This window comes from Calonectris borealis, chromosome 11 (genome assembly GCF_964195595.1).
Source record: "Calonectris borealis chromosome 11, bCalBor7.hap1.2, whole genome shotgun sequence".
Taxonomy (NCBI): domain Eukaryota; kingdom Metazoa; phylum Chordata; class Aves; order Procellariiformes; family Procellariidae; genus Calonectris; species Calonectris borealis.
Genome location: NC_134322.1, coordinates 23,700,205 through 23,724,097, shown reverse-complemented (window position 1 = coordinate 23,724,097; position 23,893 = coordinate 23,700,205). Strand labels below are relative to the sequence as shown.

At 44.5% G+C, this 23,893-nt stretch overlaps 1 protein-coding gene across 14 annotated transcripts in view; it reads left to right on the top strand.

Moving 5' to 3' along the window:
• The window catches only part of CSNK1G1 (casein kinase 1 gamma 1), a 110,485-nt gene that overhangs the window by 43,982 nt on the left and 42,610 nt on the right, over window positions 1–23,893 (top strand). For 13 of the 14 annotated variants that reach the window (XM_075160620.1, XM_075160630.1, XM_075160631.1 and 10 more), the window contains 3 exons: window positions 884–1,299; window positions 10,037–10,077; window positions 14,812–14,881. In XM_075160620.1, coding sequence (XP_075016721.1) covers window positions 1,122–1,299; window positions 10,037–10,077; window positions 14,812–14,881 — 289 coding nt within the window. In that variant the 5' untranslated portion in view covers window positions 884–1,121. Of the gene's footprint in view, window positions 1–883; window positions 1,300–10,036; window positions 10,078–14,811; window positions 14,882–23,893 lie in introns of those variants that run through there. The other variant, XM_075160633.1, reaches the window with a different exon arrangement.

Below are 23,893 nucleotides of genomic sequence, written 5' to 3'. Positions count from 1 at the left end.
TCCTCTTTTGGCAGAGTTAGCAGACTGATGCTCGTGAGATGCACCAGTGGGCTGTCTGGAGTAGTCCAGAGTTGCCTGCCCTTGGGGTTATGATGGTGACAAGTTTGGACATGCGGGCGGAAGGTGTCCTTCAGTTTCTCTGGGAGAACTGTCAGGCTTTCATTTGCCAGTCATGAATGCAGGCTGATGGAGAAGATCTTGGTCCTTGAGTCCCTCACCCAATTCCATTAGAACATCTGGTTTTCCAAGACCTCATTTTTTTGGCAACTAAATCGTGTTAGTCATGTGGACCGTATGTTGATACAGCTTTCAGGAAAATCCTAGCTTTTTTAAAATAACAAATCTTCCTTTGACTACTTATTTTGGTCATCTCTGTAACAGACAACAGTTTCAATTAGCAAATATATCTGAGGTCAACTTTAAAAGATGTAAAATGAAGGAGAATTTGACTTCCTAAGTGCTTCAATATTTTCTTCTCTTGGCACCTTCCATTTGCCACTTTTTTTTTTTCTGGCTTTTGTGTAATGCTTCATAAATGTGTGAAGTGAGAAGAAAACAAACTTTACACTTCATAGTTGCTTTAAAGATGGGACATGATCTTGCAGTTTCCACCTGACGTGCTGTGTAATTGAAATTGCTTTTGTTAGTGTGTGCGGCGTGAGTCCTGATAAGTCCAGTAGCAAGCAATGGATGGGCAGCACTTATCTCTTTGTGACATCAGGGCTTTTTATCAGAAAATTGTTAAGAAAATGGTAAAGTTCCTATATAGCCGTTAATTTCCTCGAGGACGGGAAAGTTCTGGACGTTAGTCCTGTTGTACACTTCTTGCTTGGTATTTTAAAATAATTATTTTTATTTCATATATCCTTTTTCTTTTCCCCAGGTGAGAAACCAAAAGCAACCTGCCTTTATTGAGTTCTCAAGAACATAATCGACCCCTTGGTACATTATCAAGATGCATTAGGAAACTGGATACGGTGCCAAAAGAACTCCATGCGTTTCCATGACTCTCTTGGACCCTGACTCAGATACTTTTGGATATATATTTCTATTCTAAGGAGAAGAGTGCGTACTCCAATTCCTTTCTGCCAGCTTGCTGGCAGAGATATTTCACTAAGATCATGGACCATCCTAATAGGGAAAAGGATGAAAGGCAGCGGACGACGAAAGGAATGCCGGGAAGGAGCGGGCACGGTTCTCGACCAAGCTCATCAGCGTCTTCTGGCGTTCTTATGGTGGGACCCAACTTCAGAGTGGGCAAGAAGATTGGGTGTGGGAACTTTGGAGAACTCAGACTAGGTAAGAAGTAACCATTTTAGTGGCCTGCATTATCCAGATTAGCATTTCACCACTGGAATATAAATACATAAAAACTTACCCTGGCTTGAGAAATGCGTGTGCCTGTCTTGTTTCCCAAGTGTCGAACTGCCCTACCTGAAGCTTCTGACTCAGAAGATGTAACTGCTAGCATTATTTTTATTTGCATAAAGTCAAAGTGAATACACTGGAGAGGCCAAAGATGCAAATTTTGAACAATCCCAAGAATGAAGACTGTTCTCAGCACTGAATGTCTTGCCTAAGGTGAAAAAATCTTAACTGCCTGGATTGCTAAATCTTGCTCTCAATTTCTTGTTCATAAGCTAGGGCGCCCTATTAAAGTAATGGGTGAGACTCTTTCCCAGCACTCGGCCACATCTTCTCCATTCCACGTCCCTCACCAACCTCGCTGCCCTAGTTTCAGCCCCATCACCCACTCCCTGATCTGTCCCATGTGTTTGACTCGCTGGCAAAGTGTGGGGTGTGCCGACTGGCCATCTGGCTGCTGCCTCTCAGCTGCTGAACTGGCCCAGCCGCCCGTGATTTTTCGTGGTCCGTTGGTCTTCTAACCACATGTCTTGCAGCTGGTCATCCGGACAGATGGCTATGCTAATGCATTGTTTGTTTAGGATGACTTAAGAGCCCAATGCACTGCATTGGTTGTTTTTTAAATGAGGTGGGGGAAGCAGCCGGTGTTTTTAATTACATGCCCCTGTGCTCCCAATACATGGTTTTGGGGTAGTTGCTGTAGATCAGAAGCAGCACCTTGTGATGATCTTGATCCTGACTGGCTTAGAACAGTTGCATTTCTCTTCTGCTGAATAAATTGGATTGCTGTGGTAGTGAACTTGAAGGTGCTCAAGACGGGTTGGCTGACATAAATAGCATTTGCCCAAAATTTGGTAGGTATTTAGAATTGAAATTAAAATCATTTGTGCATCAGGCACAAGGGACGCTAAATAAATCAACAAGGAAATCACTTCAAGTAACCAAAGGGTTATAACACATAACTACTGATGGTATCTTTGTAGATTCCTGCTCAGAATCTATGTAATCTTAGATTAATCTATGTAATCTTTCATTCTCAGGTTTGGTTATTGCACCTATATGATGTACCACTTCTCCACAGTGTGAAGATTAACCAGCTTGCTTATGATCAGCAAACGGGTAGTTTGGTTTCAGCATTACATCAGAGAAGTTTTATTGATTTGCAGGAACAGAGATAATGCTGCAAAGGTGGAGAGAAACCAAGGGCAGGGACAAAAACTCCCACCTTAATGAACATGAGCATATGAGCATAATCGGCAGCTGAAGATAAGTTTGGATCCTTACAGTAACATAACATGAATAGCTTATTGCATTTTCAAAGCCCCCCCCCAACAGCAAATGTCACAATATCGGGATCCCCACGGAAATGTTGAATTGCTTTGTAATCCAAGCGCTGCTTTGAGGTTCAGCAGCTGTAGTGGATCCCTCCAGGTAGATGGCTCTTGGCGTTTATTTGGCTAGTGCCCAAATGCTGATCCTGTTTTCATGGTGGTTCTTTTTCACGTTTCTCAAAATTTTAGCGGTATTGGATTTCTGACTAATGTATTGTTTCAAAGCACAGATGCTACACAAGAGATTTCACTTCTGAAAAAGTCGGTTTACAGAGAAATTCAGTTTTAACTGTGGAAAAAGCAACACCTGTTAATTGAGTGGCTCTTTTTTTTTTTTCTGTACACTGGTAAATGTTTTGCTAATACTGGTTAACTAAGTAGCATGCTGTATTTGGGCAACAGGCCATACGGACTGATAACAGCAATTAGGTGTAAGGTCCTTAGAGAAGCTGTATTACTTTTCTTCTTTTTAAACTTCTATTGCTTTTTGCCAGTCACTGTCGCTTTAAGAACTCCTGTTTGCTCAAATATCAGATATTTCTATTGCACAGATGTGATGCTAATTATCTCTGAATTGTGCTGGGGGGAAGAAGCAGTGTGTCTGAAATAGGAGCAAACGAGTCTCTGATAACAGTTTTGTCCTGCAAAGGTGAATGGCGTGCCCTCTGCTTTTTGGTTTTGTTTTTTTTCTTTTAAGTGGTTTTGGAGAAGTTAAGCACCAGTGAATGCTTTTAGTAATACAGGAAGAACAAAGTCACACTGATAAACAAGGGGAAAATATATTTTTCCAATTCCCTCAAGAATTTCTTTTTCAGGTGTTGTGTTTTCGTTCTAAGCTGCTCTTGTATCGCGCTCCAGTGCCAGACAGAGGACTGATTGTTCAGGGAGGAGATGGGATGTGCGTATGGAGCTGTTTTCTGTGAATATCGAGCTCTCACTGCTGAGGGTTGATCTTTCTTGCTGCAAATACAGGTAGCCCCGGGGATATTATTTTTTTGAAGCATGTGGGAGCAGCACAGTTGGATTCCAGCCCGCAGACGAGCTGAAATGGGAAGATGAACGCAAAACTCGGTATCTGGCCCAGAGTAATAAGGTGAATTGGGGTTGACCAGATGCTCTTTCTTCGGACAGGCTGCAGATTAGGTGGTCTGCAAAAAAAGCAGTTCAGCCCACTAGCAGGGGTACGGTGCCAGCAGAGAGCAGGGGGTCTTGCTCGCTGTCCCTGGGCTGGGCTCTGCACGCTTACGGGCATTCATGGCCTTTCGTGCAAGGCCAAGCCCTGTCGTGCAGCTCCTGGTTGTCTGCCAAGTTAATTCTCCTGCTGCCTTGGGAGCTGCAGCATGCCTGAAGTTTTATAGCGCGAATTCTGCCGTTAGGAGGTCCTGCGTGTCCGCCCCAAGCTGATAGGAGAGCCGGCATTACGTAAACCAGCCTGAGAACAGGCTCACTGGGCTGTAAAACAGTGTGATGTCAGTAGGTGCTCATAGCTCGGGAAGAATGGGATTTAACCTGTTAAAATCTAGTGCCGTGATAAGCCACGGCTGTCAGCTTCACCATAGAAAAGATATTGCCAGCTGAGCCTACAGACCGCCTCCTTATATCGGCTCATGGACTTACCCAGTGGGTATTTCTTGTATTTACCTAAAATCCTGAACCACGAGCCATGTTAGGGATAAATAAGCCTCTTCAAATGTCCCATTTTTCCCAGGGTTTGGCACCCTTATGTAGTAAAGCAATTAAATAGGTACTAGTGTAAAATTATTCCAGTTTTGGTAGGTTCGAGGATTTTCTAAAATAAGCATTAAGTATCTGGATAGACCAGGGGCTTATTTAATGCAGAGCTGTAGACTGGAGCCCAAATCTTTTTGCTCTAATGCAAACATTATCTGGCATTTTCAAAACAGTGCTTTCAATTATCATTTAAAAATGATGAGTAATGCAGCTTTTCTCTCTGTTTGGAGAGGGAAAAAAAAATGTTAGGAGGGCTAGGTCCTGGATGTTGCTTGTATCCTCCCTTGGTAGGCTACTGCACCAAAGGGGTTTTTGGAGAAGTCTGTGTTTTCGTGTGCTACCCAAAGAAATTGTGTAGCATACAGAAGTCAGACGTCAGCATGATTCACGCTCATGAAGATTCAGCGCATCTTGGCAGCAAGCAGTAAGTCCCAAACTAGAAGAAAAGCTGCGTATTTGTATGTTGCAAAGTCAAAGCAGGTCAATCAGATCTGGGAAGGTGTTCCCCCCAAAAGCAAGAACTGCCCAGACTCCTAGGCTGCAGTTTGAAGCCAGGAGCTCTGCTTTAAAACAAATAAAATAATAATTAAAAAAAAAGGTAATAGCATCTGATATTGGGGTTGGTTTTGTCTCTTTTTCCCAAATAACAAAATCATCATGTGAATATAGGGCTAGAATAATGCTAGGTGTGGAGGGCATGGGTAAGAGTAGATCTGGTGTAGGATCCGCACTAGGAGCTGTTATTCGGAGATACGTGCTCCAGAAGCGACAGCAAATCTGGCACTACAAAATTGATGTGCACTCACATTTCGGCTACCCGTGGGATCTGGTCTCTCTGCAGGTGCTGTGCTGCCTGGGGTTGAGCTCTGCTTGGTCTTTGGGATGACCGGTTGGATGTTTGCTCCATTACCCAGCCCTGATCTGTCATCAGAATGTATTGTCCATATAAGTGACAAACTAGAAGGGAAGGAAGGGTCAAAGCAGTTTTGATTCACGTCGTTGATGAGAAGTTTGTACTTGTGGCTCTTAACTTTGACTTGTGGGAATGGTGCACACGAGAGATTAATCACTTTGGGCTTTTCAACAGGTCTACAATCTGTCCGTATATTCGACACGTTTTACTGCCAGGTCTTGAGAAATCCACCCTGGTAGGTTTCCCACGTGAATGCTGGTGCCTTAATGCATCACTTCTCATTTAGAATATGTAGTTCATAATTGTCAGTGGAACTACCCAAAACTGAGGCATGAACTTAATCACCGCTCCATCAAAAGCTTTGCCTGAACTTGAAAGGCTTTTGTTAGCACAGTTATATCAGCTGTATTACAGATCTTTTTTCTTATTAAGATAAGATGCAGCTTCTATATTTTGCTGTGCAGATTCACTTTCTCCTGTGAGCAGTACTGCCTTTACCCTTCCATCTTAATACCAGTGCTGCCTTGTAGAAGGAGGAAGAAGAAACCATTACACCTTGGACAGTGTGATAGCAAAACCGAGGGATAGATCTCAGTCTGGAGCAAGCCAACAGAGAGATTTTGGAGATTTGCTTTGCCACCATAGTTGGCAGAGCAAGCATCTCATGCTGCAGCTTTAGGAAGGGTTTGGAGTTCGGAAGCTGGACCCGTTTGCACCCCCTTATGTCCAGAGTGTCCCCATCGTGCATGCTCTGAAGGGGATGAATTGGAGGATTAATTAGTTCATGTACCTTTGCCTGCTGGCCTGACATCTTAGGCCAGTGTTTTGCTAATCTCAGTTTTTTAACTGAGGAGTTTCATTACTAAAATTATCTTCTGTCTAGTCCTCAGCCTTATGAACCAGACCATAATGGGCTGGATTATAGCTCCACATGTATGGAAGGTGTTGGCAATGTCCTTCTGTGCCTTGAAATGAGCTTGGAAGAGCACTGTTTCCCCAACATCGACATCCCACGTCGGTGGGAGAGCACGAGTGTTGCTAGAAGGTCTGTGGGTCATCACTCCCTGGATGGATTTACACCCCTGCACGTTGAGCACCAAAACTACCTTGAAATGGTGCATCTCCAAGATTGTGATGGAGGTCATGGAATCTGTAGGGGATGACGTTCCCATGCCTCCCTTCTCGGTTGGTTTTTTTTTTTTTCTGTTTAAAGCATCTAACTTTCTCACGTATTTGGGCTGGAGCTTCCCTTAGTCTGGCTCAAAAGTGTCCTCAAAAGCATCTTGATAGGAGTTCAATCCCTATCAAGAGGAGGGGAGGAGGAGGTGTCAGTGGGTGAGCTACAGCTGGAGCTGATGTTATGACTCATTTGCTGGTAACTAATATGGAGCAGATAACTTAAGTGTATATAGGTTGCCTTCTCTTAATGTCCTTGCATGTTCTCCCCCCACCAGCCATCAGTCAGCATCAGGCTGGAGCCCTGGTCTGTCTCGAAGGGTGATGCAGTTTATCCTGCCACCCGCTTTTCCGCTGATTTGCCCTTCCAGCTCTTTCAGTGCTTTGAAGCCACTTTCCAATGTCTGAGTGGAAAGCAAAACCTACTTTCTACCCTCCATTTCCAGCCGGGACATAATAGCTTTTATTGAAAGATCTAAAGAAATAGATTCAAACAACCCTGTGTTGCAAGGGTTAATGTTGGAGCTTAGCTTACACATCTGCTTGCATAAAACACTTCCTTTAAGGATATTTAACCTCACATTTAAATGCCTGCCCTGTGTTGAACAGCATTGCCTGTTACTGTAACAGGTTGAAGCTTTCCATAAAATTTTTTGGCCTCCTAATGAATGTTAAAGCAATCTGCTTGGTGCAGGACTTGGACTGGGAGTACCTGATCTGAAATTTGGAGCCCAGAACCACACTGACAATGTAGCGGGGACGGTATCAAAAGAAATTGAATGCAGAAAATACGAAGCTGTTATAAAGTAAAAAAAATAAATGGGGAATTTTCCCTCATTTAAATATTTCAGGATTTAAATATGACTGTCTTCTCTCGTGTTCATAATGTCTTTAACATTACTGAGTCTTCCAGCGCTGTTGTTGCATGCGAAGAGTATCTGTATGCAAGGGATGACGTGGCATGTTTTTTAATGGTGTCATGTAGCTAGAGCTGCCCAAACTCCTACCTGCTCTGAAGTATGTCGCTCCCCGTCCTGGGCTTTCTCAACAGCCGGTCTGTTCTGAGCATCAATATCTGTTACAGGAATGGGAAAGTAAATGTGTAATGGAGCTGGACAAAGCTGATGCTACAAACAAGCACTGATAACTTCCCGTATAGATTGCTATTGAATTTTGGAGCTACGCAGTCACTCGATGAAAGCATGACTTGTGCTGTAGTGGTGCTAGCAACGATGAGCAAAGAAGGTCAACGCTTCCCTGTATAAAACCATGGGGAGCTTTGTGCGGTGGAGGCTGACCTCCTCAAAGGATATGGTGGAACTAGAGGAGGTCAGAAAGGTAGCAGAGATGTCAGGGCGATGGGACAGATCAGGTACAAGGACAGCCTGAGCATCCTTCCCCAGTGATATCTCTTCCAGGAGAGTTTGCTATCAATCATGAGCAACGTGGAGAAGGTGAAGGGGGAGCAATTGCTCAAATTACCTAGCAGAGGAACTGGAGGACGTTGAATGATACGATAACTGGCAGCTTCAGAACACACAGAGAGATCTCCTTGACACGTGAGGCTGTGCATCTCTGCCACAGGGGCTTGGTTCGAACACCAGACAGGTTCCTGGAGGAAAAATTCACCTCCAGCTGTAGCACACGTGGGTACCAGCTCTGGCTCAGGGTCGTGGAGCCGCAATATACCGGCAGCTGGCTGCATGCTTGCCTGGTTGTGCTCGTCCTAGGCTCTTGCCCTGCATGCTTGCCAGAGCTAGTATCAGACTAGACACTGCTCTGTGTTTCGGGGTCCTGAGAATGGGTTTTGTTCTTTTAGTGTGTTTTTTAACATCATTGGTACCATATTGCAACTGAGTTATTGGTGTTACTAGATTACGAGGATTGCCTTTGTGCCGCTGGCATACAGAAGGTATTTTATACACGCTGCCCACCTGCTCGTAGAGGAAGAAATAAAAGCTGTGTGTTGGTACAAAGGTTATTTTCGTATGCCTCCTTGCAGTAGTCGCTTTGATGTGTAGCATGATTAAGCTAGTGAAACTCCCTATAGATCCACTCTTCGCTGGGTAAAAAACTGGCTGGACGGCCGAGCCCAGAGAGTTGTGGTGAAGGGAGTCAAATCCAGCTGGCGGCCGGTCACGAGCGGTGTTCCCCAGGGCTCAGTGCTGGGGCCGGTCCTGTTCAATATCTTTATCAACGATCTGGACGAGGGGATCGGGTGCTCCCTCAGTCAGTCTGCAGATGACACCAAGCTGGGCGGGAGTGTTGATCTGCTCGAGGGTAGGAAGGCTCTGCAGAGGGACCTGGATAGGCTGGATCGATGGGCTGAGGCCAACTGTATGAGGTTCAACAAGGCCAAGTGCCGGGTCCTGCACTTGGGCCACAACAACCCCAGGCAACGCTGCAGGCTTGGGGAAGAGGGGCTGGAAAGCTGCCCAGAGGAAAAGGACCTGGGGGTGCTGGTCGACAGCGGCTGAACATGAGCCGGCAGTGTGCCCAGGTGGCCAAGAAGGCCAACGGCATCCTGGCCTGTATCAGAACTAGTGTGGCCAGCAGGAGTAGGGAGGTGATCGTGCCCCTGTACTCGGCACTGGTGGGGCTGCACCTCGAATCCTGTGTTCAGTTTTGGGCCCCTCACTACAAGAAGGACATGGAGGTGCTGGAGCGTGTCCAGAGGAGGGCAACGAAGCTGGTGAAGGGCCTGGAGCACAAGTCTGATGGGGAGCGGCTGAGGGAACTGGGGGTGTTCAGCCTGGAGAAGAGGAGGCTGAGGGGAGACCTCATCGCGCTCTACAACTACCTGAAGGGAGGTTGTAGCGAGGTGGGTGTTGGTCTCTTCTGCCAAGTAACAAGCGATAGGACGAGAGGAAATGGCCTCAAGTTGCGCCAAGGGAGGTTTAGAATGGACATTAGGAGAAATTTCTTTACTGAAAGAGTGGTCAGGCCTTGGAACAGGCTGCCCAGGGAAGTGGTGGAGTCACCATCCCTGGAAGTATTTAAAAGACGTGTAGGTGAGGCGCTTAGGGACATGGTGTAGTGGGCATGGTGGTGTTGGGTTGACGGTTGGACTCGATGATCTTAGAGGTCTTTTCCAGCCTTAATAATTCTATGATTCTGTTCTATGATTCTATAGGATAAAATTGTTCAGTGTCCAGCAGATTCAAGACATTTCTGAAAGAAATGATGCTCTGACTCTTCATTTTTTGTTCTCCAGACTTTTTTGGCATGATGTGGATAATAAAACGTAATGTGTCTGGGATACCTCCTCAAACACTTGCATTGAACATAAGGGCTACCATAAAACATGATTACCTTATGCTGAATGGAAGATAGTGTTTGCCTGCCCTGGTGAACTGCTGCAACTTATTATTTTGAGGCTTGCACTTTGTTAAAGGCATGAACTTCAGCAGGGAATTGAGAAAAAGACAGCTCTTTGCCATCAGTGACACTCTTCTGCATCGTGTCTCTAGCTGCAAGTGTTGAATGTGGAACTAAAAGATCTTTTCTTTTTCCTTCGCAGGTAAAAATCTCTACACCAATGAATATGTAGCGATCAAACTGGTAAGTAGAAGCTTCAAGTGTTCTTAAATGACTTTTACTTAATGTTAAAAATTCAGATGAAAAGCAACTTTCTCACTTTGGGCTTAATGCTGCTCTTACCCTCAGCTAGAATAACTTATTTAAGCTAAGATAAATTCTTGAGAACACTAAAAACGAGGAAAGAACCCATCCCTCCACCCGCTGAACATTTTTGGTACCTAAATGGCCTGTAGCTGTCTTATACCAGTGAGAACCTTGTTCCTCTCTCCAAGCTGGCTGCCAGGTCCCAGTGAACGGCACTGGTTGAAGGTTTTCCACCTCTTCCCACTCCCTGGGTTGAGCCTTTCTCTTCAGGACTCCATCAGTTCTCCAGATCCCTACCTTTCTCTCTGGATGGACTGTTGTCGGAGCATTTGGTTAGGAGTGTGGCACTGTGCAGCCTGCTGCTCCACGTTTTTGGAGTCGAGAGGTAGGAAAGGGGGTGTTTCAATGGTTAAAATTCCCTTGGGGGAGAATAGCACAACTCGGTCTGGTACGATGCTGAGAGACTGCAGATTCAACAGGCGAAACAAGGTCCAATTCAGCAAAGGTCAGTCTTTCCTCTAGTTGATTTAGGTGGCTGAGGATATATGGCCGCAGCATCTTCGGAATTTTTTTCTCCTTTTACATCACAGGGTGGTAAAAACAAATCAAATTGGCTCACCAAAGCATTGCAGGAGTTGTGTTAAAAAACCCAAGTCCCAACAGTAGCGAACTTCAGAACTTATGCAGGCAGTTTCGTTCACAGCTCTCTTCTCATCCAGTGTTACAAGCCGCAGTACCAGGTATCAGGTTATTTTCTGCCCCGCAGTCGATGTAGCCCTCCCCAGGTACATGCAACGACAGCTTCCATGTTTCTTATACCTGGACCAGCGAGTGGTCCAGGAAAAAGTCGTCTTCTGAAGACTGCTTCAAGGCATGAAGGCACTGTGGTCAGCGGTGGTTTGAAGTAGGAGTCTAGGGGATGGGGAAACTCGCTAAGTCGTAGCTCTGCCGGATTTGTAAATCATAGCCCAGTAGTTTGTGTTTATACCTTAACTTTTCTTATCTGTAAACTAAGACTTTCATTAGTCTCTTGGGGTTTTCAAATTTGATGTCTTCAGCTGGCGTGCTCTTTTCTCATCCTTTAATCACAGATCCAAACCCTAGAATCTAAAGTTAAAGTTGTAACGCTAATTTGATATTAGCAGCAAACACGCCTGTTTGCCCAACCGATGTTGTCTGGCAAAATGGCAGGAGTCATTCAGATTACAGAAGATCAAGATGGACGTGGTGCATTAATTCTGATCACATTCAAGTGCCGCAGATTTTATATCTCTAGCATTCTCCTTATATGATATGTAGTAAATGAAGAATAATTAGGGCTTTGCAGGAGGGACTTGTTTTCAAGCCTGTTGGCAAATGTCAGAAGATATTCCCTAAAATAAGTAAATAGACACCTGCAGTGGAGCTTAGGATGTCTTTGATACGGATCCACATCAGGAAGGAGGACTGGTGCCTGCTGAGTAGCTCACTTTTTAGGCAGATCTGACAATAGAAAATGCGCTGTGTATACAGACGAGGTGTTTTATTCAATCAATAATGCTTCTAATTTGCTTTCAAAGATAATCCCACAAAGTTATAGCATGGGAAGGCGTAAGGAAGTAATAATACAGGAAAAACACAGCTGTATCAGTCCAAAGGATGCTTGTTTCTCTCAAAACAGTGCCTGCAGTGACACCCCCCAGTAACCTGAAACCTCTCAGTAGCCGTATGGCAGAGCTGAATGGCATTACTTTTATAGCTACCTCAATCTTACCTGTTTTTTCCAGTAGCATTCTTTCTTTCTTTCCCTGCCCACCCCACCACCCCCCCCCCAAAAAAAAATATCTGAGTGTTAAAGCAGTTACTCTGCAATGCACTCCAGTTTGATTTGCCCTGTTGTGATTCATGCTTCAAAATCTCTGGTCCTTCACGTTTGAAGGACTGGAATTGCCATCCCGTGGCCATCCAGGCATTCGCATACCAGCTCAGTTTTTGAGAAGATTAATGAGGGAACGGTAGAAAAGATGGGGGGTTTTCGGTCTCCTAATCTTAGACCGTATTCCCCAGGAGTAAGAATTACTCAGCCTCCTCAGCAGCAAATATGCTTCTCTTACATGTGTACTTAACTGTAATTTTCTTTATCCTTCGAATAATTTGAGGACTAGTGGTAGAGTAGCTGCTTTCAATGTACTTGAAGGCAACATTTTCTTTTATCTGCATTGTTGGACCAAGTCAAAACTCTGCTCCAAGTCCTTCTAGCTGTGTGAGATTGTCTTCTGCAACTGCAACCCTGCTGCCTCAGCTATTTGTACCTCCTGTCATGACGTTAAAGCTGGGAAATTGGAGAATTGTGTGATGGCTGCCAAAGAGCTGATCAGAAAGCGCTGTGAAATTCAGTGCTAATGTCTCATGGTTTCTGTTTGGGGGTGAGGATTGAGCTGCATCTCGGAAAATTGCTGGCGGTGGAGAATAGTGCCTGTGTTGTGACTTGTGTGGTGTCACCATATAGCTGCTCGTCTTGCTCTTCAGCTGAACGTTATTTGGTTAAGGGCATCTAGTTCATGGACGAGTTTGTCTTCTGAAATGCCTTAGCCGTATTTGCTGGTTTAACCTTCTGAGGGTTTTTAATGCTGAATTGCACATAGTAGGAATTTCTGCCCTGCATGAAACCAGCCCGTTAACACCCAGGTGTGGTCTGAGCACGGGTACGAAGCTGTACCTTCTCACGGTGATCATGATGCTGTTGGTTCGAGCTGTGGATTTTGTACGTTAGGCAGTAGCAATTCAGTTATTTTCACTACAAACGCAACATCTGCCAGCATCCTTAAGCCCTTGGCCTACAGGACAACCATCTGTTCTGGTATGATCTTCTCGGAAGCTGCCGCGGCTCTGGCAAGTGTCCAGAGCTCGGGCTCCAGCAGCTCCTGATGCAGAAGTGGCTTGGGCTTACTTTCCCTGATTTTGTCACGAGCAGCCTCACGTCCTGATACATTAATCCTTCTACCTTTACCCAAATAGTTTATTTGGATAAATAAACTATTCACTGAATAGGCTGAGTTCCTGTTGCCCTTTGCTGTGCAGATGTCTATAGAATCTCCCTCAAGCCACCATCAACAATTATCTTAATTTAAATGCGACTTATATAACAAACTTGGTTTTGCGTTGCTTTATATTTGCCTTCAGTACAGGTTCAGTTTTGCCTTCAGAATATTTTTCACCTTTGTTTTCTAAGTAGTTGGTCATATTTGACTGCTGAAGCTTTTAAACATCAGAAAGTTGAGAAGCAACCAGGAGCATTTTTTCTCCTTGCTGGCAAATGGAGGGGATGACTTGAGCTGGTGATGAACAGCTTGGCTGGAAGTCGAGTTGCCTGAATTCCTGTACGAAAATCATTCTGACTTAAAAAGAAGTCTTTAATGTGGAGTTCACGCCAAATGTGGACATTAGTCTTACAGTACAGACCACGGGTGAAACAAGACAAAGTGGATCAGCTAAAGCCTTCGTGTCCTCCCGTGCAGACAGAAGAGTTATTCCATGGTATCCAAGATGTTGGCTCAAACTCTTGTCTATCTCTAAGATGCTCTTGCTCTGACTCATAGGAGCTGATGTGAAACACAAAAGGACTTTTTTGTGTTGGTCTTAGGGGGCTCCTTTATAGGCAAACTTCTAGATGATGAGTTCATCAAATAGAAAGCTATTTAGCAGGTTTTTGAAATTCAGGCTAATTTTGGTGCCGTGCTATGAATTTTATGTAGTTTTGAGCATGGAGCATTTATTTTCTCAAAAGCAAGGAAATAAGCAACATCTGAACAAAAATTGAGGCCAGTATTAACTTCCTTTTCAAAGATGTCTGGGCAGTAGGTGAATCCACATTACTGCCTATCCCAAGTGCACAGTTTTATTGAAAATGTAATTACTCAAGTCTGTTATTCCTCTCCATGTTAACTTTATATTTTTAGAAGCATTGTAATCTTGCATGTTAATGCCTTTATGGATCATAAGCATTAAGTTTTGTTCATGAAGTGCAGATGAGTAACAGTTGAAAAATGTAATGTTTCGGGTGCATTGGAGACTTATCCATGTTTTTTATTCTGTGTATAAAAATAGAATATTCTTGAGTGCTTTGAGATGTTTGACTGACACCTGCTACTGAAAGGGAAGACTTCTTCCTGTGTTTTTACCAGATACCTGGCTGCACTGTAGCACTTGCTGCAAACAAGATTGTAGGTTTATACAACTGTGGTCTGACTTAAAACACAGATATATGACTCAACATTTTTCAAAAATATAGGCTAGTGACCAACAAAAATATTGTGGGCAACCACAGTCCACAAACTGAACTTGGAACTTGATCTTTTGCAGCTTTGACTTTCCTCCTGCCAGTGCCCAGGGTCATTCTTCAAGGACCAGGAGCTTTGTTGAACGATTTTTGAATTTCATTGCCATGAATGAGCTTTGTATTTAAATGAGAAAGTTATTTCTCCTCCAAAGTGCATGTTGCAAGTCTTACTGCTTTTCGTTCTCTACTTATTTAAATGACGTCTAATGGTGAAGTCTGTTGTTAGGCTTTCAGTCTGGGGTGTTTTATCTTGCAACTTGAAGCGTTATGTACAGTCACAAATATTCAAGTATAGGATAGAACTTTTTTCAGTCAAACTGATTTTAACAGAATTTTTCTTTTTTCCGTTTTAGGAACCAATAAAATCACGTGCGCCACAGCTTCATTTAGAATACAGATTTTATAAGCAACTTGGAAGTGCAGGTAAGTTAACCTACCTTAAGCTTATAGAGAGTTTGTGATTTCTTTATTAAATCAAACATCGCCATCATATTTGTTGTGTAACTCTGACTTGAGCTTACTGACCTGAGCAAATTATTTTAGCCTCACACAAGTTTTGGAAGAGATTTGATCAGAATAACATCGTAATGGTACTGGGTAATTATGCGAAACTAGAAACTCAAGTTAGTGAGGATCGACTGATAAGGGAAATACCCATGTAAGTGTGTTTGTAAAACATAGGAATCTTTAATAGAGGGGAAGTTATTTATGTATAGAATTACAGATTTCAAAAAGGTAATATGAAGTCTCAAAATCTAGGAAATTGTGTAAGAAGCATAAAGCTTTTCTAATAAAAACGTGAAATACTGTTTTTATTGATATTTACTAAATCATAAGAGTCTCCAAAAGCCCGTGAGCTCAGTATCCTCTGTGTGACAGTAGTCTACAGCAAATATGAGAAGAATATCATAGGATAAGCCAAAGGTGTTTTTTATTATTTTTTAATTTTTTTCTGGCAAGCTCTCTGATTTCCCTAATATAGGGCTTGAGCTTGTGTTTAATAGTGTTTGGATTTTTCTTCCCTGAATTTATGGTTGCTTTTTAAACCTATATAGACTTTCAGCATACGGTTTTTCCCATGCCAAGTATTTCCACAGCCTTGACTACCCACTGCACAAGGAGGTCTCTCTGGAGCAAAGACCTTCTCTGCTCCTTCTGTGCCTTGATCATATATTGACCTTGGGTTTTAGCAAGTTTTCTACATTACTGTAATTTTTTTACACTTTCTTCTGATTTTATTTTTCCTGTTTTCCCTGGATGGACCAAGCTTCCACTTGCAGAGGATGTGCTCTCACATTACCAAAATACTAAGTTGAACTGAGTGAGAGATATACCTGCTCTGAGCTCATAACATGCAGTGCCTGAGCAGTCATCTTGCATTTTTCCTTTCTGCTTGTTCCAATTAATTTTTCTAATCAGTTTTCTTAATTTTGTGTAGCACATCCTCTGGAGATTGGGTGCTATCGCACTCTACATTTTGTGGCTTCTTTGCTCCTTATAGGATGCAAAATCTGGGATGTGGGAACCAAGTAAGTTGTCACTATTGGAAACACTAAAATATTGTTGTTATTTTTTTTAAACAGGACTTGTCTACTGAAATAAGGTGCTCTTTTCTATGTATTTTGGTGGTAGTATCTGGTACTGTGCACAAAGCTCCTGACAGGTTAATGTCGTCACTTAATTCCAGTTACCTGTGCTTTTGAGACAAGGGCACTTCTGCTGAAGCCTGTGTAGTAAATAAATCAAATGTAGGTTCACAGAATAAGTGAGACGCTTAATTCTGCTCTTCGCTCCCTACTTGAGTTCTGTTGATGCTTGCCATCTCTGTGATACCTCAGCACGTATCTCATGACACATGGGATGAACGTAAATGAGGGGATCTCTCTTCCCTTCATTCTGGGGGGGGGCTAACTGTTATCTCAAGCCTTTTTGCCAGTATTTGTCAAGAGACTGTTGGGAAGCCTCATGAACAACATGACTTTTATTTCTATCTGTATGTGGTCAGACAGGCATCGCAACCCCAGCTCTGACAATCTGTTGAATACCAGTAGAAGCTCTTGTGCTACAGTTTTGCTGAAACAACTGGAAACAGGCCAGGAGCTCGGGTGGAGGATGTGAGCCCCATCTCTGGTCTCTCCGTGAAACTTGGAAGCTGAATAAAATAAATTTTGGTAGAGTCAGACTGCCGGGACCAGGGAGCCTTAACTTGGTGTCTGCACACCACGCTGAGAATTAGGGGAAGACCATCTGTCTGTAAAAACAGATTGGTGCTAAATATGTGCCGACTTTGGGGAAATAGATGGGTCTGTTCTCAGTGACGTTGTTAATGCCAGGCTCCCCTTAATGGTCCTTGCCTAAAATCTTCAACTGCTCAAACAGACAGCCTTGAACTTCCAGTAAGCAGAACTGGTTATTTGAAACTATCGTAGACTCGCCAAATTGAGACTAGAAGTGTCCAAACCCATGGTGTGTATGACTCAGATGAGAACAACAGTAGTGTTGTGTGTGACATACTGTTCAATAAATTAGCCAATTAATCTTGCCAAGTAACGTGGCTGACTGCAAACCTCCCACCGTTAGCCTAAAAAGTAAGACTAGTAAAAGCATTGCTGTAACGCCGCAGTAGCAGCGTGGTCCTCTTGTTAGTGCAACTGCTGCGTTCAACTGATGTACAACCAGATGGTCTCAGTGAGCAGCGTCTCTGAGAGGTCAGAATTGTCATCACCTGCAGCATTTGGAGAAAAATGGTCTTTTTCCTAATGAGAAGAATTTTAATGGTGACTTCCTTTTTCCTGGATGTTCAGAATAAACATTTTTAAAGTCTATTACTCTTGGATACTAATCATAGGAAAACTTAGGTTGGAAGGGACCAGCTTACCATGGATCAAGTAGGAACCTTCTTGTAGGATGTCTTTGTGTTTGTCAAAAAAGATATTTCATCTCTGGTATGTGACTGGATGTGTCCACGTGAAGTTGGGACGAGCACGCTAGTGTAGCCAAGCCTGGAGGGAAGTGTTTTTGGCAGTTGGCCTTCGAAGAGAATGGTCTTGGATGCTAAAGGCTGCAGAAAGCTTGGTCATGACTTGCTTGCAACGTACCAGATCGAGAAGCGCAACCTCCAAACTCAGGAGCTTTAAAGGTTTTGTGCATCAAACCCCCTGCAGAAGCCCAACCAGTGCTGTTAAGGAGGCGTGAAGTGCTCGATCACACTGGCAGGACAAGTGCTACTTCTGGAGAGAAATTTGCCACTAGCTCTGTAATGCTGACTTTGGAGTCTGGTCCTGCAGGATATTGCACAGAATACTTTTTGGGGGCTTTTGCCCCAAAATTTTAGAACAATTCTACAGTTCAGTGCCTGAAGGATGTATGTCGGTATCTGTTACCTGCTTTACTTGTCGCCATCATCAAAAACTAGTGAAATTAGTCTTCTTTTAAGCTGTTCAGTCTAGTTTTGCATTTTCCTTGGTGTAGTTAACCAGAGTAGCAAATAACCCAATAATCCCTGGCTCTCTTAAAAGTTAATTCCTGGGACGAGCTTCCGTTTGAGATGTTTCCGCGTGAACGGAGGAAGCAGCGCAGTTGTGTGATAGCTGCCTCTTCCTTTTGCAGCTACTCTGTGGCTTCCTGTGCCACATGCTCCATCAGCATCGATGTTTAAAGACTTTCTGACAAGGCGCCGAAGTTGCATCTGTTACCTCCCATCAGCACCAGCTTCTTCGTCTGCCACGTGACTCAGATGAAGATCACTAGTCAGCTTGGATTAGCTGAGGAGAAGACTGGGTTTCTTGTGTCTCATACATCTTAAGACATACTTCACACTAGATTAAGATATACTGGAGCAGTGAGAAGTTTGATAAAGGGATCTAAGCTGTATGAGCGTAGCTCTTTTTGGTGCTTCTCAGAATAGCTCAATAGCGGTGGATATATCAAATGGATTCAGAAGTAGGTAACGGAGATGGTCCTGGGTCAGAAGTAACCAACTAACAGATGCCTCTGATGCACTTCTGCAGGTAATTGATGCTCTCTCTGATGTTTCAATGCCTCCCTGTAGTAAGAGAAACTAATAGCTCCCCTGTAATTTCCTGCCTTGCCCCTCTAAATGGAGGGATGTTTGCTTATAGCAATGGGTTTTCATGATTCTTCTTTGAACTTTTTGACCCCCCAAAAGAAGAGGCAAGGGCCTGCTGCACAGTGACCATCTGCTGGTTTCTTCTGTCTCACTATGGGATTAAATATTTCATAACCCAAAATAGTGTATGACTGCTTTACCTTCATGTAGGCAGTGAAACAAATAGAAACCAAACCACAGGCATGGAGTCAAAGACCTGATGGTCAGTCCATAGGGCGTCTCAGGAAAGGATGAGAATTCCTTTAGGTTTTAGGTAGTCTGGGGTATGATCCGTTTGCTGACCAAGATGATTGGAGTAGTTTTAACAATCTCTGTGCAAGCTGTGTTACTCTGTCATCAATCCTGTAAGATGCCGGTGTCATACTGAGCTGTTTCATGGTTGCTCTTTGTCTTAAAATCCATGTGAGCATGCACGAACATCCTGACCTAGAAGATTCATCCTGGCCTGGGCTATCCCCAGGATCTCGCTTTACTGCTGGTGGCACAGTCAGTCCTGAATTTTTTTCGTGCTGGATAGTACCTACCTGTCTATGAACATGAATAACACAGCTATCCACAAGAAGTCCAAGTGTGATGGGTGTTCCCCAAAATTAGGCTCTTGCTTTATGACCCTCTTTGACGACTGGCTGTTCCAGGTGTTCCCCTCCTCCTCAAGACTGGTTCCTCGGCTGCTGGGCTTCCCCTTGCTCTGAGGCTTCATACAGCTACTTAAATCTGCTGCTTCCATACCTCAGGGACAAGAGGAGCTCCCCCTCTGACTTGACTGCATGCTTTTACATCTCCTAGGGCTGCCAGAAGCAGTTCAAGTCTCCAGCACGTTTCCAGTGTTGGATCAGTCACTTGAGCAGTCATTTGTCCCCTGTTCTTGGAAGTTTGTGGAGTAAAGGCTTGGCTTCTTATCATTCATAAAAAATCTTGAATAATCAGGCCCTACAGCTTGCAGGAGGACAAGTGGAGGAGCTCCATCCCCACCACTGCCTGATGTTTGAGTGTCTGGTTCCCCATAAGTATTGGGGTGGAGAAGCCGGTGTCGGCAGAGCAAAACTGAGTTACTTTGACCATGGTCAAACAGACCCAGCTCCTGGCTCCTGAGGTGGTTGTGTTTCCTGGGCAGTGTACCAAAAGTCTTTTGGTTTGCTCGAATTGTCCCCTGCTCACCCAGCAGCATCCCAGGACGCTCCTACTTGGTTTGGGGTGAATAAAGCAGTTCACACAGCTTGCAGGAGCCCTGCCAAGCCTGTTGGGCCAACTTCAGCAGCTGGGTCCTGCTGGTGGCACACTAAGGTCTTGGCGATTGTGTTGACTTTGTCTTGTGGGCTCTTCTTGCTTATTGACCTGGTTTGAGGACCTTCAGCAGGAATGGTCTTTTTGTTTTAAGGCTGATTCCAGATTCTCACCTTTCTTTCAAGTTAAAATCTCCTACAGACTTCACAGGGGAAACATCTCTTCCAAAGATTTTATCGGAAATTCATCTTTTATCAGCAAGCAGTGCCCTATTTCCCAGTCTGTTTCTCGCTCTTCAGCAGCCTTTGGCTTGAGCTGCTCTTGCCCGTGTGTAATGTAGACGTACAGGAGTACATGGCCGTGCTTTTATCTCTGCCCATCCCATCATTTGGATTTTTGGCTGCAATCTGCCGAAGCTCCTACACATCCTTTTGCATACGCTGGTATTTCCAGCCAGCTAGTTGGAGCTGCACGTGAAGATACTGGCCTCTCCTGTTGACTACCTGCTCTGATCAGGACCTGAGCCGGCAGTGGGGGTTGTGTGCAGCGCTGCTCGAGCCTGCGGTGTGGAAGGTGGATCCTCCTGCTCTCAGCTCTATAGAAAACACTTTAAACTTGTGAAGCCTTTTAAACTTCAGACACTGTTTCCCGCTGTAGGGACCTCTGTATCCTTACTCAGTGCCATAAGCGCATCTCTTGTCTGCTAAGTGTTTAACACCCCTTTGCCAAAGGGAAGCTGAAGACTGTTCACGAAGGCTTCTAGAAAGCTGTTGCGTTCCGGGGAAGAGAAGCGTGACAAAGCTGTGGGCGCGCCGGGCTGCCCCGTCCCCTGGACGCGGCAGCAGAGCCCGCGGAGCCACCCCGCGTCACTTCGTGTGCTGGGGGGGGGCTGGATGCTGCAGGCACCTGCCTGTGCAGCCATAAAGCTGATGCCTCTCCTCATCCAGCTGCTGCCACATCCAGTGGAGCTCACGTGTCGTGTCTGCAGAGCCTCCCAACAGAAATGGAAGCCAAATGCTGAGACTTTAAGACGAGCTATGTCCAAAAGCTTTTTTATTCTCTCCAGCTATGCTGCTTGGAGGGGAAAAAAAAGACTTATCTCTTTCTGTAACCCTTGCTTCGCTGAGAAATTGAGGCAATCACGTCTGCTGCGTTTTTTATAGTTGCAAAGGTTTAACTTTTTTTTTCTCCCCAAAGTATGTTTGTCCCTCGAACTCTAAGCCTTTTCTCGAGGACAGGGAGCCCGCTGCTGCATGACCGTTACCGTATCACTCTGAGCCCAGTTTCTGTGTCTCAGGACATGACCGTGGCTGAAAAACATCTCCACACAATCAGGAAACTGTTCTTTAATCTGGTGCTTCCATGCAAACAAATAATTCATCGTGGTCCTGGGAAGTATTGACTTCCCAGCAGTGACCAGTAGATGTACAGGAATTATTTTTTTTTTTTTTATTACTACATTTCAAAGCACCTCTGGCATCTCTCCCCTGTGGTTGTTAAGGCCATACGTAATGCCTTCCCTGTAAGCTTTGCCTTTGGAAGGTAAAATGGAGTACTGCTTATTTTCAGGTTTCTTTTGGCTGCGCTGAGCTGACGATCGAGTTCCCGCATAGTGACAGCTTCTGCCTGTGCACATAGTGTGAAGAAGTCATGCATTTTTGATTCAGTAGTAGTTTATTTTTATATCAGCTGGCAGATGAGTCACACCTTCCCCCGCTCCTTCGCAATCCCACCTTGGCGCATGTGATCCATAGCAGTCCGGTGTCAACATGCGTCGAGTTTTGCGCGGTAGCTCGGTAGCCAGCGCTCATCCCCAGGACGGGTAGGTGACATTGGCAAGTGAATGTCAAATGTAACGAGCCTCTACGGTGTCGTGGTAGAAAGCAGGAGAGGAGGCTGATAGGCTGGAGAATCCCAGGGAACCAAGAAGGTCTCTGCTCTCCCCAGCCCACGCAGTAGATGAGTCACGGTGTACGAGCAGAATATACCGAGTCAGGGAGGGGTATGTCGTTACGTATAGAATATCGATGGATTCTCTTGTTTTAATTCTTGCTCTGTAAACAAGTTCACCTCTAATGAAGTATAGAGTCTGTGTGTTTACTTTTGGACCTCTTTCTGTCGCACAACTTGCTGGAGCGAAGCAGTCTGTTTACTTGTCAGGAGGCAGGACCAAGGAAAACGAAGGTGGTATAAATAACCGAGCCTTCTACATAGTCTAGTCAATATTTGCATATATATTTTTTCAGTGTAGCTGAGCTGTCTGCTACTCCATACTGCGTATTAAGTTAGCTTTTGGGGATTGCCTACGGTGAGTACGTTTTTCTCATTCTGTGTTGCTCTTGCTTTACTCATGACCTGCTGCACGCTTGGTACGTACCAGTGTCCTTCATAAAGAAATTCTTTCCATGCCGGTTGCACAATGCTGTCATTCACGTAGCAATTAGGTAGGGGTCATTTCGGTAAGACTTGTTGTACGGATGGATGTAAACAAGTCACCGTGGTGGAGCACGCTGCCAATACCAGCTATTTCACGGGGAACTCCCTGTGCGCAATGCTTTTCCCCAAGGGAGCTGGAGTAACTTGAGGCCACGTAAGTGAGGGTTAATGCAAGATGTCTACACCCCTGTTTAATTAAGGAGTGCGAACATACGCATTAGCTGTTGCTGTGGTTGCTTTAATCTTCAGAAGTCCCACTCATATTTGCCACCTTGATGGAAACGCTGCTGTGGCCGGGAGTTGAGCCAGCAGAAGATCACCCCACAGCAAGGTGCTGGTTTGGGACATGAGGTGCTGGGTGGGGATTGCCCCTCTGCTCCCCAAAGTGGATTTATGCTGGCGTGGAGCGACACGTGGCCATCTCCTGAAGCACGTTTGTGTCCTGCTTCATTGTATGGAAAGGTTTGTTCATAGCTGTCACACTACAACTCTCTGGATGAACATTGCAGCCTCCTCCTTTGAAATATTTGGAAGTGTTTTAGACTGTAAGTGTTCAGTTACTATAAGTATTTAATAAGTGACTTATTAATCTGTGCAGGATGATACAAAACTGACATTCATTTGCACGGAAAGCAACTTGCGCCTTTGGGTCACATCTCGTGTTTAATCATTTCCCTACTTCAGATCCCTGCGATAAACCCTAGCGCTCGTTTTAAGTTGTTGGGTTAATTTTCTAACAGCGAGGGAAAAACTCTTTTACCTTCATTCTCAAATCTTGCAAAGAAACGTGCCATTGGAGATAGGTTTGAGATGCCTCAGCAAGGAGGCATGGTGTCATTCCTCTGAAGATGGCCTTTTTAAACAAAATGTGTAACTCTGCAGAGGTTCCTCACACTTAGCTGCACCCTTAAAGAACGGTGATCACCAGCTTCATTATAAAGTCAGGGTAGTGAAACGAACTTTTGAACTTGAGGGATCTCTGACTTTAGAGCTTTTGAATTGCAAAATAAAATGTAGTGGAATACTGTAACACGCCCAGTTAAAGCCTGCCTGCTTTCAAAGCTGGCTTGCTGTTGATCTCTGGGGAATAATATTTTACTATCTAAAAATACTTGGTTTTTTTTTAATGTGGCAGTTCCCTTGTTAGGAAGGGCTTCCTGAATGTGCACATTTCAGCGTCTCTTTTAACATCAGAAGTTTTGACTTCCTTGGGCTAAATTTAGGCTTTGTCAATTGGAAGCTATCAGATGCTTTTAAAGCAAGGCCATTAATATTTGAATATGAGATTAGGGCAGTTTCCTTTTTATATTTCAAAAAGTCCACATGCATCTCTTACTCTTCCGGTATTCGTCGCAGTAATCACTAATCAAAATCCACAGACACTGGGCAGCGTGTGGAGGGCATGGCAGGATGCTGGGAAGCTGAAAAATGCCTTTCCTGCAGACACTTTTCCTTGAAGCCTGACCTGCCCCGCAATGGTGGTCATAAATCCGTAGCAGTCGGACTCATCTGAGTCATCCCAGATGCCTGGTTGGGTTCTTCTGATAGACGGCAATGTCTGCCACAAGCGGGTTGTGTGATGTGCCGCTGGCCCAACTGCTGTAAGGACCCAGCTGGGCTTGAGGAGAGGGACAGGCCATTTAATC